At 42.7% G+C, this 17,318-nt stretch overlaps 1 protein-coding gene across 1 annotated transcript; it reads right to left on the bottom strand.

The window, feature by feature from the left end:
• Positions 1 to 5,815: 5,815 nt before the first annotated feature.
• Positions 5,816 to 6,202, bottom strand: LOC140455084 (histone H2B type 1-L-like). The gene has a single exon (XM_072549748.1). The coding sequence runs from the start codon at positions 6,200 to 6,202 to the stop codon at positions 5,816 to 5,818; it is 387 nt and encodes a 128-aa protein (XP_072405849.1).
• Positions 6,203 to 17,318: the final 11,116 nt, after the last annotated feature.

The following is a 17,318-nucleotide window of genomic DNA, read 5'->3' as shown; positions in this document are numbered from 1 at the left end:
GTTTAAAGCTCTATCCTAAATGATGATTCTGGGCCAGAGGATTTTGGTCACTTGTATAGTTTCGGGAAACTATATAAGACCATAGACCATAAGACATAGGAGTGGAAGTAAGGCCATTCAGCCCATCGAGTCCACTCCGCCATTCAATCATGGCTGCTGGGCACTTCAACTCCACTTACCCGCATTCTCCCCGTAGCCCTTAATTCCCCGAGACAACAAGAATCTATCAATCTCTGCCTTGAAGACATTTAGCGTCCCGGCCTCCACTACACCTTGCGGCAATGAATTCCACAGGCCCACCACTCTCTGGCTGAAGAAATGTCTCCGCATTTCTGTTCTGACTTTACCCCCTCTAATTCTAAGGCTGTGTCCACGGGTCCTAGTCTCCTCACCTAACGGAAACAATTTCCTAGCATCCACCCTTTCCAAGCCATGTATTATCTTGTACGTCTCTATTAAGTCTCCCCTTAATCTTCTAAACTCCAATGAATACAATCCCAAGATCCTCAGCCGTTCCTCATATGTTAGACCTACCATTCCAGGGATCATCCATGTGAATGTCCGCTGGACACGTTCCAGTGCCAGTATGTCCTTCCTGAGGTGTGGGGACCAAAACTGGACACAGTACTCCAAATGGGGCCTAACCAGAGCTTTATAAAGTCCAAGTAGCACAATGATGTTTTTATATTCCAACCCTCTTGAGATAAGTGACAACATCGCATTCGCTTTCTTAATCACAGACTCAACCTGCATGTTGACCTTTAGAGAATCCTCGACCAGCACTCCCAGATCCCTTTGTAATTTGGCTTTACGAATTTTCTCACCGTTTAGAAAGTAGTCTGTGCTTTTATTCTTTTTGCCAAAGTGCAAGACCTCGCATTTGTTCACATTGAATTCCATCAGCCATTTCCTGGACCACTCTCCCAAACTGTCTAGATCCTTCTGCAGCCTCCCCACTTCCTCAGTACTACCTGCCTGTCCACCTATCTTCGTATCATTGGCAAACTTCGCTAGAATGCCCCCAGTCCCTTCATCCAGATCATTAATATATAATGCGAACAGCTGTGGCCCCAACACTGAACCCAGCGGGACACCGCTTGTCACCGGCTGCCATTCTGAAAAAGAACCTTTTATCCCAACTCTCTGCCTTCTGTCAGACAGCCAATCCTCAATCCATCCCAGTAGCTCACCTCGAACACCATGGGCCCTCACCATGCTCAGCAGCCTCCCGTGTGGCACCTTATCAAAGGCCTTTTGGAAGTTTAGATAGACCACATCCACTGTGTTTCCCTGATCTAACCTGCTTGTCATCTCTTCAAAGAATACCAACAGGTTTGTCAGGCATGACCTCCCCTTAGTAAATCCATGTTGACTTGTTCTAACAGACTCTGCTCTTCTAAGAATTTAGAAACCTCATCCTTAATGATGGATTCTAGAATTTTACCAACAACCGAGGTTAGGCTAATTGGCCTATAATTTTCCATCTTTTGTCTTGATCCTTTCCTGAACAATGGGGTTACAACCACGATCTTCCAATCATCCGGGACTTTCTGTGACTCCAGTGACTCTTGAAAGATCTCAACCAGTGCCTCCGCTATTTCCTCAGCCACCTCTCTCAGAACTCCAGGATGTATCCCATCGGGGCCAGGAGATTTATCAATTTTAAGACTTTTTAGCTTTTCTAGCACTACTCTTTTGTAATGACAACCATACTCAACTCAGCCTCCTGACTCCCTTTAATTGTTGGGATATTACTCATGTCTTCCACTGTGAAAACTGACGCAAAGTACTTGTTAAGTTCTCCTGCTATTTCCTTACCTCCCATCACTAGGCTTCCAGCATCAGTTTGAAGTGGCCCAATGTCTACTTTTGTCTGTTGTTTGTTTCTTATGTATTGAAAGAAACTTTTACTATCGTTTCTAATATTACTGGCTAGCCTACCTTCATATTTGATCCTCTCCTTTCTTATTACTCTCTTTGTTATCCTCAGTTTGTTTTTGTAGCCTTCCCAATCTTCCGATTTCCCACTGCTCTTGGCCACTTTATAGGATCTCTCTTTTTCTTTAATACATTTCCTGACTTCCTTTGTCAGCCATGGCTGTCTAATCCCTCCCTGGATAATCTTTCTTTTCTTGGGGATGAACCTCTGTACAGTGTCCTTAGTTATACCGACAAACTCCTGGCATTTTTGCTCTACTGTCTTCCCCACAAGCCTCTGCTTCCAGTCTATTTTTGTCAGTTCCTCTCTCATGCCCTCATAATTACCTTTATTTAACTGTAACACCATTACATCCGATTTTGCCTTCTCTCTTTCAAACTCCAGACTGAACTCTACCATATTATGATCGCTGCTTCCTAAGGGTTCCCTACGATTCTTAGTGAACAGAATTCTGAGAAGAGATTTCATAGAGCTATTCAAAATCAATTCAATGCAAGACAGAGAAAACAAAGTCATCTCTGAGTACTAATGCACAACTAAGTAAAGGTCATTCGTTATCAAGACCATTAAATAATGCAAACCAAACACCCAGTTTTCTTTGAAAAAAGATTAAGTACAGACTTGAAAAATAGACAAGTTATTTTTCAACTCTATCAAATTGAACTATACTGCAGCACTTGATGATGAAAAATTCTGGTTGCCATATTACCAATAAAGCAAATATTCATTGGAGAGGGTGCAGAACTTGCAAGGATGAGAACAAAATGCTTTTGTATGTATACATATAAGCAAATTGGTGACAAATTCAATTTTCTTTCTTCTCAAAAAAGGCAGCTGAGGAGTGGCCTTAAAAATTCTGAAAGGCAGATAAAAAGAGCATGTCCTCTCTCATGTGGTAGAGGTCAACTAGTATAAGATAGTCATGAAGATATACATTAGGGAATTCAGAAGAAATTTATTTATCTAGAGAATGGGAATAAGGTGGAGTTGTGGGCCTCAAGAAGCTGAGAAGATGGAAGGAGGTGTGACTGAAACATAAGTAGATATGACTGGGTTAAGTAAAACTTATAACTTTTTATTTAAAAAATGCTTATTACAACACCAAACCAGTCACTAACAAATGCAACCAAATAGTTCTACAAATACTTATCTTTACCCTCATTATATTTGATCGTATCTCTTTGACATTTCTTATCTTAAGTGACATTATTTCCAAGAGTCAAGGGCACCAAATAAAGTTAGTCTGTTTCTTATTGCCACACAAACATACCACCAGAGCTTTATCATTGCCTTTATCATTATCAAGCAGAATGACCAATTGAAAAGTTTATTTTTTACAAAAAAACTTCAGTTTGTTTTCAGATTTCTTTATTATTTCAGTGATAATGCCTTAATAACATCATTGGCAAGGGCAGAGGAGTCGTGGCCATTTTCAGATAACGATTACAGAATCCAGCATGCGCTCATCATTCTATTTGCTCGATGTTTGAGTGAGTAAACATATCTCAATCAACTTAAACATCCTACGATATCTCGGTGAAACCATGCACCAGAGTTTCCAGAGATTAACAAACTTTATGCAGGTTTAATTGATAGTAAAGCTTCCAGCAAACACTTGACTATCAAACTGACCACTTTGAAAGTGTGTAGAGTTAGGGCTGGGGCAGGTTCAGCATTTTTGAACTGAGTTCTAATTCATGAGATATGGTTCCATACATGATAGCTGGAGGCTGTATTCCATACATGACATGATTCTGTCCATATCAAAACTTAATGGCGCCCCTTGTAAAAATAACTGTCCTGACTTCAGTAAGGCATTTGACCAGGTTCCCATGGGAGACTGATCAGCAAGGTTAGATCTCATGGAAGAAACAGCCATTTGGATACAGAACTGGCTCAAAGGTAGAAGACAGAGGGTGGTGATGGAGGGTTGTTTTTCAGACTTGGAGGCCTGTGACCAGTGGAGTGCCACAAGGATGGCGCTGGGTCCACTACTTTTTGTCATTTACAGAAAAGGATTTGGATGTGAATGCAAGAGGTATAATTAGTAAGTTTGCGATGAGACCAAAATTGGAGGTGTAGTGGACAGCGAAGAAGGTTACCTCAGATTACAACAGGATCATGACCAGATGGGCCAATGGGCTGATGGCAGATGGAGTTTAATTTAGATAAATGTGAGGTGCTGCATTTTGGTAAAGCAAATCTTAGTAGGACTTATACACTTAATGGTAGGGTCCTAGGGAGAGTTGCTGAACAAAGAAACCTTGAAATGCACGTACATAGCTCCTTGCAAGTGGAGTCACAGATAGATAAGTAGATTATTGGTCAGAGTATTGAGTACAAGAATTGGGAGGTCATGTTGTGGCTGTACAGGACATTGGTTAGGCCACTATTGGAATATTGAAAGCAGAATGACCAATTGAAAAGTTTATTTTTTACAAAAAAACTTCAGTTTGTCTTCAGATTTCTTTATTATTTTGGTCTCCTTCCTATTGAAAATATGTTGTGAAACTTGAAAGGGTTCAGAAAAGATTTACAAGGATGTTGCCAGGCTTGGAGGTTTTGAGCTATAGGGAGAGGTTGGGCTGTTTTCCCTGGAGCATTGGAGGCTGAGGGGTGACCTTATAGAGGTTTATAAAATCATGAGAGGCATAGGATAAATAGACAAAGTCAGGAGTCAGAACTAGAGGGCATAGTTTTAGAGTGAGAGTGGAAAGATATAAGAGACCCAAGAGGCAATGTTTTCACGCAGACGGTGGTACATGTATGGAATGAGCTGCCAGTGGATGTGGTGGAGGCTGGACAATTGCAACATTTAAGAGGCATTTGGATGGGTATATGAATAGGAAGGGTTTGGAGGAATATGGGCCGGGTGCTGGCAGGTGGGACTAGATTGGGTTGGGACATCTGGTTGGCATGGACGGGTTGGATGGAAAAAACTCGGTAAAAACAATGACTGCAGATGCTGGAAACCAGATTCTGGATTAGTGGTGCTGGAAGAGCACAGCAGTTCAGGCAGCATCCAAGTAGCTTCGAAATCTGTTTCCGTGCTGTACATCTCTATGACTCTATAATTATCAAAACTGCAATTTCAAAATGTGTACATTTGAACTGAACAACTGATCATCCATGGGATAATTTTAAGATGACATATCTGGTGTAACCTTTTGGAAACAGTGATTTTAAAAGTGAATTTTTAGAAAATTGGCAAAGAGGCCTGAATTTTTTTAATGTCCGAGAACAAAACTATGTGAAAGAACAATTAAACTAAGTTTGACCGTAACTTCCAAAAAGTTGGTTGGTTATCGACTTGAAAAGTAGATTAAAAAAAACCTGTGACTGAAGAAAAGGGCTGTCTGTGGGCCTAATTGGACACTTCCTTTGGAAGACCCGGTAGTGGCGTCTTTCCATATGTTTGTCATTCTACACAAGAACAATAGTTACTGTAAAGAAAAATTCAAAGGTAAAAATTGCACACCTTTTCAGAATTTATTTTTAAAAGCAGACATTTGAAGCATCTACTCGTTCAATCTTGACATCTATAATACAATAGAAACTGTTAAGGCAAATGACACCATGGATTTCGTGGAGCTGAATCAGGTGTATATAAAAAATGCTCGTAGGAAACAACAACGGTGCAGAGCTGAGCCATCTCGGTGTTGCGCTGAACCTTTTACAATTTGTGATTAAAGGTTTGACTTATAAATTCATGTAGCTTTCCAAAGTGTCTCAGTCATCTTGCTGTAAAGCAATACAAGTTGATCGGACATTTTGATCTTAGCCCTCCGTTGGTAGTAGTGTGCGGCTCTTAAAAGAGCCTTTTATGTCCGTTTTGTTGCAAGTGAGATACCATTCATTTTCACTAGGGTAGCGGATCTAAGCGGAACTGGTGTATTTGGTGACCGCTTTTGTGCCTTCAGACACAGCGTGCTTGGCTAGCTCGCCCGGTAACATAAGGCGGACGGCGTTCTGAATTTCTCTGGCCGATATGGTCTGGCGCTTGTTGTAGTGAATCAGGTGCGAAGCCTCGGAGGCGATGCGCTCAAAGATGTCGATGACGAACGAGTTCATGACATTCATGGCCTTCGACGAAATTCTTGTAGAAGGATGGACCTGGGTCAGCACCCGGTACACATAGGTCGAATAGCTCTGTTTGCGAGTCTTCTTTCGCTTCTTGGGCAGCTTCTTGCTGACTTTGTTAAGCGACTGCTTCGGTGCCTTTCGGGACGCAGCGCTCTTTGCTGCAGCCGCCGACTCAGGCATGACTTTCAATCACAACAAATTCAGCGTAACTGACGCTGTCCGCCTGCCACATTTATATAGGGGCCTTAATGCTAATGAGGAATCTGCGAGAGACGTTTTTCTATTGGTCAATTGCCCCCTTCCAAATAATAACCGTTCCGATGATTTTCGCTCGCTCGGTGGTCTGGGCCAATCAGAAATGGCGCATGACGGAACCTTTGACTTTTACGATTCACAATCGCGCCACCGAGGCTTCTCTCTCATCCATCTTCTGATGGCGCTCTTGACGGGACACAGTGGGAGAGCAGATCTCGGCAGCCGAATCTCGCCATTGTCCTTGCGGTGAATTTCAGCTACCCTTCTCCGTCCACAGGTAACTATCTATTCACCTGACGAAGGAGCAGCGCTCCGGAATAATAAATAAACCTGTCGTGATTATAAACTGGTATTGTGTAAATATTAGGGAAACTCAAGTAGGTTTAGTAACAATCAACATTTTGTCCAGAGTTTCACACTTTGTTTTTTTTCTAATTTCAAATTAGATGCTTTTGTACACCTACTGTGCAGAAATAACCTTATATATCTGACAATGGAGAGTCCTTGACTCTGATCCAGCTCCCTTAGAGCTAGCTCACAGTGAAGTAGGATGTCCTGTTTAATTTTTTTCTTTTTTTAAAATTACCCCCACACTACCTGCCTAACTGCGGTAGTGCTTATTTTTCCCCAGCACCCATGTTGTGTGCGTACAGGTGTGTGACACAAGGTGCGCGAATCTTTATTCAATTTCCACCACCAGGAACAAAAGAAACACCCAAGTGTTCATTAAAACCACAGCTAGACCTGTATTACTAAATCAAGATGCTGGTGCAAGGAAGGATACTATCAATTTTGTCTAACACTAATTCTCATTTCTATTGCCTCGTAGCTGACGCACCGATGGGAGGAGCTCATTCACTGGATTAGAAGAAAGTACACAAGTCCCACAGCAAAGTTAAGGAACAGCAGTTTTATTTTATGGCCGTTTAGTTTTAACACGACAAAGGTTTTCTAGGTAAATGTTTAGTAAATTCCGCCGCTACGCACTAACAACACTTTTTTTAAAAATAACTAGATCCAATTAAGGTCCGTTAGCTTCTTTTGTGGAAATGTTTTAAGAGGTTCTGAGAAGAGCCTTTCTCCGTCCGTCCTTGAGCCACCGGCTCTACCTTCTCTGCTTCCGTCCGGCGCATCTGCTTGTGGCTGGCCGGCAAGCGGCGTTTTTCTTCGGCTTGGACGTCAGCCTTTTAAGAGTTTTCGACGCCTTGGGGTAACGACGCAACATTTTGGCCGACGCCGCAGCTCTTTTCGGAGATCGCTTCCTGACTCCGGACTTTTTCCGGGCTGAACTCTCCTCCACCTCCCGCTCCTTAACCATTTGGAAGGAACCGGGGGCCCCGGCATGTGCCGACGGGTTTTTACTGGGCGGCGACCTCACGGTGGACTGGCTGGGCCGGGGACCGCACCCCTCCACGTCGTAGTTGGCGGCCGAGATGGTCTTCCTCATCATAGTAGCCAAAGTCGCGGGACCCTGGCGGTCTTTGGTAACAGCCACCGCCTCCAGGATGTGCTCAGCCACCGTGGCAACGGTGGCCGCTTTCTGCGGACGGTAAGCGCTTTTCCGCTTGGTGGCCACGGCGGGGTGAGGAGGCGGCGCCATGTCGGTGGTCGCGGGAACGGGCACGACAACCGGGGTAGTGGTCATTGTCGGTGACGAGTGATCCACCTGCACAGGCGCAACAGCTTCAGCCATAAGCGATACCAACAGCTGCTGCGGCACCAGCGTCGCAACAATGAACCGGAGCGGCACTAGCGGCCATTTTATGTAAGCGAAAAGCGGACGCCGTAGAGCCATTCCTCGCGCAGCCACAGTTGCCGCTGTCCTTTTGACACGCCCACTCCTTGCCCCGCCCCCTCAGACAAAAGCGCCCCTTGTCCTTCGATTGTAACACCCATTCTCCCCGGGAAGGTGCGAGCTCACTCCAATTCTGCACCTCTTCCTGTTCCCGATGTAGCTTCCAAAATTACCTCACGATTGATACCATCGTGACAATCAGAGGTTTTGACCGCATGATCTGCTTTCTGCCACTCTTCAACTGATTATTAAACAGGAGTTTTGTGTCCTAAGATTTTCTACTTGATTAAGTTAAATAGATCCGAAGATTAAACTTTGCACTTGAGTTTTTTGTAGGGTTGAACTACTTGAAATATCTAACGACTCGGGATTTGAATAGTTTGAAATTTCCTTTTCAACGTACGTCATCCAGTTAAGGTCAGTCAATATAGCACTTTTTTAAACAACAGGTTGAAACAAAGAACTGCGGATGCTGAAGACCTGAAACAAGAAAGACATTGCTGGAGAAACTCAGCAGGTCTGGCAACAGCTTGGAGAAAACGCAGAGTTAACACTTCGAATCAGTGACCCTTCCCCAGGACTGATAGTAGCTAGGTGTTGAGAAAGTGAGGACTGCAGATGCTAGAGATCAGAGCTGAAAAATGTGTTGCTGGAAAAGCGCTGCAGGTCAGGCGGCATCCAAGGAGCAGGAGAATCGACGTTCTTTAATTCTTGTATCTCTTGATATTTCACTTGACCTCTGACTACACTGGGAAATGTTCAGAAGTTGCTTTTTGTTTGTAAAGCCCAGGGTGTCAGTTCGGATTTGAGTCAGCTTGTAAGGACATCATACTGACACTCTTGTAACAGTGAACTAATGCTGCTCTGTCAAATGTGTTGGCATCTAACTTTCAGATTAATCCATAAACAGAGTCCCTTTCTACCCTCTTTAGTTGTAGGCAGGCCATCCCAAACCACTATTTCTAAAATAGTGGAATCCTTTGCAGATCAATTAACTCTCTACTCACATCATTGAAATAGATTATCTGGACATGCATTACTTTGCTGTTTGTAGAGCTTTCTTGGAAGGGTGAATGAATTTGGATGCCAGGTTTTTCTGCATTTAAAAAAAACAACATTGATGTCATGGTTCTTTGGGCATCTTGCAATATGAAAATTGTGCTTGTTAATATATGTCATTGTCTTTTTATAAAGCATAATGATGCCTTAGTACCATTACATGTGTTTGCAATAATCGGTAACATCTTTGCAAAATAATAAAATTTGAAGATTTAATCAGTTCAGAATGTAATCTTACAATAAAAGTAGGAAATCAAGATATAATCTAGTGTACTGAATATAATATTATGTGTTTGCATTTTATTCCAGCCAAATAAAAGGGTATTGAAAGCATTAATATCTGCACCAAATCTACAAAACCTGTTATGCCTTTTGTCTGAAGGTTTTTGATAACTGGTTGGACAAAATAAGCATTTTTTGCAAATGCGATCATTCATGGTGATGGCAGATAATTATGCATAGATTAATTTACTTGCTGCAATAATTTTAAACAGATGATTTTGGGAATGGAGTTTGAATAATGGCAAATACTTCATTAGTCAACAGCCATTGTGATGCTTTTGATTGCTTGTTTCCAGGAGGAGGAGTATTTCCATAATTTCTGATTACATTTGAAGATGGGTGTGTGCAGGGATAATTTAACAGTAGCCTTTGGGCTGAAACCCATGGGGTAGACTGAAATACTGACTTTTGAAATTTGGATCTAACACATGGGATTTCCTGGTAATCAGTTCACATTCTGTTTGTAGTGCAGAGTTTTCAGTGCTAACATAGGCAATGGCGTGGTATTACGGATGGACTATTAGTTCGAGACTCAGCTAATGTTCTGGAGGCACCCAGATTTGAATCTCACCATGGCAGATGATAGAATTTAAACTCAACAAAAATATCTGGATTTAAGACTCAAATGCTGACCGTGAATCCATTGTCAATTGTTGGAAAAACCCTTTCTTGATTATATGTATTATTGAGGAATGTGTCTTGATTAAACTTAAAAATAGGAGCCTTAAGTATTAAGTTAGCTTGGAGCAGTGTTTTGTAGAGGAAAAAGACAGTGCTACTTTCTGGGTCTGTAGATTGGAAGAAGCAAAACTGGCCCTTAGTAGAATGATATGCTCTTCTTGTCGGATGTGGGAGTTTAGGTAGAGTTTACAGGTTACTGAGGATTATATGGGTGGCACGGTGGCACAGTGGTTAGTAGTGCTGCTTCACAGTGCCAGAGACCCGGGTTCAATTCCCACGTCAGGCGACTCTCTGTGTGGAGTTTGCACATACTCCCAATGTCTGTGTGGGTTTCTTCCGGGTGCTCCGGTTTCCTCCCACGATCCAAAAATGTGCAGGTTAGGTGAATTGGCCATGGTAAATTGCCCACAGTGTTAGATGAAGAGGTAAATATAGGGGAACAGGTCTGGGTGTGTTGCGTTTCTGCGGGTTGGTGTGGACTTGTTGGGCTGAAGGGCCTGTTTCCACACTGTAAGTAATCTTATTAAAAAATCTGCACTAAATGCCATTGGTTGCGAATTTTGCAAATCCTATCACAATGAGTGGAATAGTTGGATGAGGAATTCACAAGAACAAAGGGGTGTGATGGTTGGCAGTCACAGGAAGGGACAAAAGTCGCAGATACAGTCACATAGATGGTTTACCGCCAGGAAAGGTAAGAGAGGTAGGCAGGTGGTGCAGGAGTCTTCTGTGGCTATCCCCATTTCAAACAAGTATGCTGTTTTGGCAAATGTAGGGGGTATGAATTCTCAAGGGAATGTAGCATGAACAGCCAAGGTTTCTGGTATTAAAATTGGCTTTAATGCAATTAGGGGTACATTGGGTTCCAAGAGATCGATTGTGTTAGGGGACTCTCTAGTCCGAGGTAAAGACAGGTTTTTCTGTGGCCAGCAGCGAAAAATCAGAATGGTGTGTTGCTGGTGCCAGGATCAAGGGTGTCTCAGAGAGAGTGCAGAATGTTCTCAAGGGGGAAAGGGGCTAGCAAGAGGTCATTGTACAAAATGGAACCAACGACATAGGAAGGGAAAAGGTTGAGATTCTGAATGGAGAATACAGAGAGTTAGGCAGAAGTTTAAAAAGGAGGGCTTCGACAGTAGTATTATCTGGATTACTCCCGGTCCTGTGTGCTAGTGAGGGCAGGAATAGAAGGATAGAGCAGATGAATGCATGGCTGAAGAGCTGGTGTATGGGAGAAGGATGCACATTTTTGGATCATTGGAAGCTGTTCTGGGGTAGGAGTGTACAAGAAGGACGGATTGCACCTAAATTGGAAGGGGACTAATATACTGGCAGGGAGATTTGCTGGAGCTGCTTGGGAGGATTTAAACTAGTAAGGTGGGGGGGTGGGACCCAGGGAGATAGTGAGGAAAGAGATCGATCTGAGACGGGTACAGCTGAGAACAGAAGTGAGTCAAACAGTCAGGGCAGGCAGGGACAAAGCAGAGAATAAGGTTGGACTGAAAAATTAAACTGCCTTTATTTCAATGCAAGGGGCCTAACCGGGAAGGCAAATGAACTCAGGGCATGATTTGGAACATGGGACTGGGATATCATAACAATTACACAAACGTGGCTCAGGAATGGGCAGGACTGGCAGCTTAATGTTCCAGGATACAGGAAGAATAGAAAGGGAGGCAAGAGAGGAGGGGGAGTGGTGTTTTTGATAAGGGATAGCATTACAGCTGTACTGAGGGAGGATATTCCCAGAAATACATCCAGGGAAGTTATTTGGGTGGAACTGAGAAATAAGAAAGGGATGATCACCTTATTGGGATTTTATTAAAGACCCCCTAATAGTCAGAGGGAAATTTGAGAAACAAATTTGTAAGGAGATCTCAGTTATCTGTAAGAATAACAGGGTGGTTGTGGTAGGGGATTTTAACTTTCCAAAACATAGACTGGGACTGCCATAGGTTAAGGGTATGGATGGAGAGGAATTTCTTAAGTGCGTACAAGACAATTTTCTGATTCAGTTTGTGGATGTACCTACTAGAGAAGGTGCAAAACCTGACCTACTCTTGGGCAATAAGACCATAAGATGTAGGAGTGGAAGTAAGGCCATTCGGCCCATCGTGTCCACTCCGCCATTCAATCATGGCTGATGGGCATTTCAACTCCACTTACCCCCATTCTCCCCGTAGCCCTTAATTCCTTGTGACATCAAGAATTTATCAATCTCTGCCTTGAAGACATTTAGCGTCCCGGCCTCCACTGCACTCTGCGGCAATGAATTCCACAGGCCCAGCACTCTCTGGCTGAAGAAATGTCTCCACATCTCTGTTCTGAATTTACCCCTCTAATTCTCAGGCTGTGTCCATGGGTCCTAGTCTCCTCGCCTAACGGAAACAATTTCCTAGCGTCCACCCTCTCCAAGCCATGTATTATCTTGTAAGTTTCTATTAGATCTCCCCTTAACCTTCTAAACTCCAATGAATACAATCCCAGGATCCTCAGCCATTCCTCATATGTTAGACCTACCATTCCAGGGATCATCCATGTGAATGTCTGCTGGACACGCTCCAGTGCCAGTATGTCCCTCCTGAGGTGTGAGGACCAAAACTGGACACAGAACTCCAAATGGGGCCTAACCAGAGATTTATAAAGTCCTAGTAGCACAATGGTGCTTTTATATTCCAACCCTCTTAAGATAAGTGACAACATCGCATTCGCTTTCTTAATCACGGACTCAACCTGCATGTTGACCTTTAGAGAATCCTCGACTAGCACTCCCAGATCCCTTTGTACTTTGGCTTTATGAATTTTCTCACCGTTTAGAAAGTAGTCCATGCTTGTATTCATTTTTCCGGTCACTGAGGTGTCAGTGGGGGAGCACTTTGGAGCCAGTGACCATAATTCTATTAGATTTAAAATAATGATGGAAAAGGATAGACCAGATCTAAAAGTTGAAGTTGTAAATTGGAGAAAGACTAATTTTGATGGTATTAGGCAAGAACTTTCAAAAGCTGATTGGAGGCAGATGTTCACAGGTAAAGGGACGGCTGGAAAATGGGAAGCATTCAGAAATGAGATAACAAGAATCCAGAGAAAGTATATTCCTGTCAGGGTGAAAGGGAAAGCTGGTAGGTATAGGGAATGCTGGATGACGAAAGAAATTGAGGGTTTGGTTAAGAAAAAGAAGGAAGCATATGTCATATATAGACAAGATAAATTGAGTGAATGCTTAGAGTATAAAGGCAGTAGGCATATACTTAAGAGGGAAATCAGGGATGTAAGATAGCTTTGGCAAATAGAGTTAAGGAGAATCCAAAGGGTTTTTACAAACACATTAAGGACAAAGGGATAACTAGAGAGAGAATAGGGCCCCTCAAAGATCAGTAAGGCGGCCTTTGTGTGGAGCTGCAGAAAATGGGGGAGATATTAAACAAGTATTTTTGCATCATTATTTACTGTGGAAAAGGACACAGAAGATATAAACTGTAGGGAAATAGACGGTGACATCTTGCAAAATGTCCATATTACAGAGGAGGAAGTACTGGGTGTCTTGAAATGCATAAAGGTGGATAAATCCCCAGGACCTGATCAGGTGTACCTGAGAACTCTGTGGGAAGCTAGGGAAGTGATTGCTGGGCCCCTTGCTGAGATACTTATATCATCGATAGTGACAAATTATGTGCCAGAAGACTGGAGGTTGGCTAACATGGTGCCACTGTTTAAGAAAGGTGGTAAGGACAAGCCAGGGAACTATAGACCAGTGAGCTTGACGTCGATGGCGGGCAAGTTGTTGGAGGGAATCCTGAGGGACAGGATGTACAGGTATGTGGAAAGACAAGGACTGATTAGGGATAGTCAACATGGCTTTCTGTGTGGGAAATCATGTCTCACAAACTTAATTGACGTTTTTGAAGAAGTAACAAAGAGGATTGACAAGGGAAGAGCGGTGGACGGGATCTATATGGACTTCAGTAAGGCGTTCGAGAAGGTTCCCCATGGGAGACTGATTAGCAAGGTTAGATCTCATGGAATACAGGGAGAACTAGCCATTTGGATACCGAACTGGCTCAAAGGTAGAAGACAGAAGGTGGTGGTGGAGGGTTGTTTTTCAGACTGGAGGCCTGAAGGAGTGGAGTGCCACAAGGATCAGTGCTGGGTCCACTACGTTAGTAAGTTTACAGATGACACCTAAATTGGAGGTGTAGTTAACAGCGAAAAATGTTATCTCAGATTACAACGGGATCTTGATCAGATGAGCCAATGGGCTGAGAAGTGGCAAATGGAGTTTAATTTAAATAAATGTGAAGTGCTCCATTTTTGGGAAAGCAAATCTTAGCAGGATTTATACACTTAATGGTAAGGTCCTAGGGAGTGTTGCTGAACAAAGAGACATTGGAGTGCAGGTTCATAGCTCTTTGAAAGTGGAGTCACAGGTAGATAGGATAGTGAAGAAGGTGTTTGGTATGCTTTCTTTTATTGGTCAGAGTATTGAGTACAGGAGTTGGGAGGTCATGTTGTGGTTGTACAGGACATTGGTTAGGCCACTTTTGTAATACTTGGAATAATTCTTGTCTCCTTCCAATTGGAAGGATGTTATGAAACTTGAAAGGGTTCAGAAAAGATTTACAAGGATGTTGCCAGGGTTGGAGGATTTGAGCTACAGGGAGAGGCTGAACAGACTGGGGCTGTTTTCCCTAGAGCATCAGAGGCTGAGGGGTGATCTTATAGCTGTTTATAAAATTCTGATGAGGCATGGATAGCGTAAACAGGCAAAGTCTTTTCCCTAGGGTGGGGGAGTCCAGAACCCAAGGGCAAAGGTTTCAGTTGAGAGGGGTAATATATAAATGAGTCCTAAGGGTAACATTTTCACACAGAGATGGTGCGTGTATGGAATGAGCTGCCAGAGGATGTGGTGGAGACTGGAGCAATTGCAACATTTAAAAGGCATCTGGATGGGTATATGAATAGGAAGGGTTTGGAGGGATATGGGCTGGGTGATGGCAAATGGGACTAGATAAGGTTGGGATATCTGATTCATATCTGAAAACGTGTTGCTGGAAAAGCGCAGCAGGTCAGGCAGCATCGAAGGAGCAGGAGAATCGACGTTTTGGTCATCAGCCCTTCTTCAGGCTGATGCCCGAAACGTCGATTCGCCTGTTCCTTGGATGCTGCCTGACCTGCTGCGCTTTTCTAGCAATACATTTTCAGCTCTGATCTCCAGCATCTGCAGTCCTCACTTTCCCCCCCCCTTATCTGATTCGTATGGATGGGTTGGATCTGTTTCCTTGCTGTACAGCTCAATGACTCTATGTCCTTTAGGGAAGGAAGTTGCCACCCTTACCTGGTCTAATTCTACATGTGAGGTCTCCAGCAATGCAGTTGATTCTTAACTGCGCTCTGGGAATTTCGGGATGGACAAAACCTGCAGGCCCAGCCAGAAATGCCCAATCATGTGAATGGATGACTTTTAAAACAAAAATGACAGACCCAATGTACATCATTTTGTGATGTGCAAAAAATCTTTCCTGCTGTAATAGCTGCAGTTTCACAAATGTGCACTTTATTAAATGGTGGGATAGTCAGCAAGGGCGAGCACTGTTCAAGAAGGTGGCTCACCATCATCAATATCTCCAGAGCGATTAGTCATGAGCGATAAATGCTAGCCCAACCAGTGATGGCCACATCCCATCAATGAATAAAATTAAATAACAGTACATTGATAATAGTTTTGATATTGCATTCTGTACATGATAATTAAATCTCTTTCTATATTGTATGTGGCACTCTGAGGTACCTTATTACACTTATAATTACAGTTTATATTTACTTGACATATTTCATGTCATTTATACAGCCCAGTTATGTGAAAGGACCTCAACCAGTGGTTTTCAACTGAGTCTTTGTCTCCAGCTTGAGTGTGTCCCTTAGCATTGTTGCCTTAGATCTTGGAACATGCAGGAAGTAACACTTGGCCATGGGGAGTTCTTTGGACTGGAAGACCACTAAGTTTCAGCCAGATCAGAATGCCTTTATGTCTCAATACCTTCCAGCAGCAATTAACATTTACCTGTGCATCCTAGTTAACTCCTGGAAGTTTTCCTGATAATTAAGAAACATTACTTTGAATGCTATGACTGTCTGTGAATTTATGGTCAATTTTATGGTTACACTTCACTCCTGTTGTGATCATACTTAGAGTGAGGACTGCAAATGTGTGACAGAATGGGAAATTGAGTTTTGGGCCTTCATCAACCAAACGGTGTAAATAGAACCAAACATCAGCAGTATGACTTGCTTTAAGGGGATAGGAACATATCCTCCCCTTAGAGACAGGAAAAAGCCGTAGTTCAACAAGAGTTGACCTTAAATCTAGTTGAATTATAGTTATTGAACAATAACAATCGATAGCTTAAGGGAACATAAGACAAGATGTCATATTTTCATTGCACAGAATGGAAACTTCTCTACATGTACCAAGAGCAGAGCATAGAAAACCTAGTCATTTGAAAATTGGATGTGGCGAAGGCAGACAGGCAATTCAATGACAGGCTTTTTAATTGTTTTGTTCAAATAAAAACTAGTCAAAGATTTGGATAAATCATAGTTATAAAAGTAGAAGGAGCGATACCCCAACATCTGAGATCTCTTAACTTTTTACATGTTGCATTGACCGAAGCAGATTTAATTACTGTACAGCTCAAAGCAGGTTATCAGCCTTTGTTAGCTTGAGAGTCAGTCACGAAAGGTCATCAAATAATTCAAGGATTCCAGGGAAGTCCATTGAATGTGTGAAAGGTGTGAAGATTGAAACACTTCTGTGCAGTTGAACAGTAAGCAGGAGAGCTTGTGCAACATCGAGTCATCAAAACTAACTTCAGTAGCTTTTTCACAAATTGTGATAAAGCTGTCTGGAAACAGACATTAATGGAAAGAATTATCTGAAAACTGAGAATTATCTTGAAACTGCCTTTGCTTCTCACCCAGGAGACAGAGGGAGCTAACCTTCACAACTGTACAGAACCAGGTTACAAGAGCCACAACCTGCAGTCCTTAAAAGTAGACGAGAGCAGCTTCCAGCCACTCTCAATATAATGTAGAATGTGATTAGATATTTTCATAAAATTAGTGGTAAATTTGGATTTTGAAGTTGTGATTTTTTTTCAGTCAGTCATAAGGCATTAATAATTAATTTGTGCCTGTTTTCAGAACTAGTGGGTTTTTATTTAGCAACTG

The sequence above is a fragment of the Chiloscyllium punctatum genome, chromosome 30 (assembly GCF_047496795.1).
Source record: "Chiloscyllium punctatum isolate Juve2018m chromosome 30, sChiPun1.3, whole genome shotgun sequence".
Lineage (NCBI taxonomy): Eukaryota > Metazoa > Chordata > Chondrichthyes > Orectolobiformes > Hemiscylliidae > Chiloscyllium > Chiloscyllium punctatum.
Note: the sequence above shows the minus strand (reverse complement) of the source record. Positions and strands in the feature narration are given on the sequence as shown.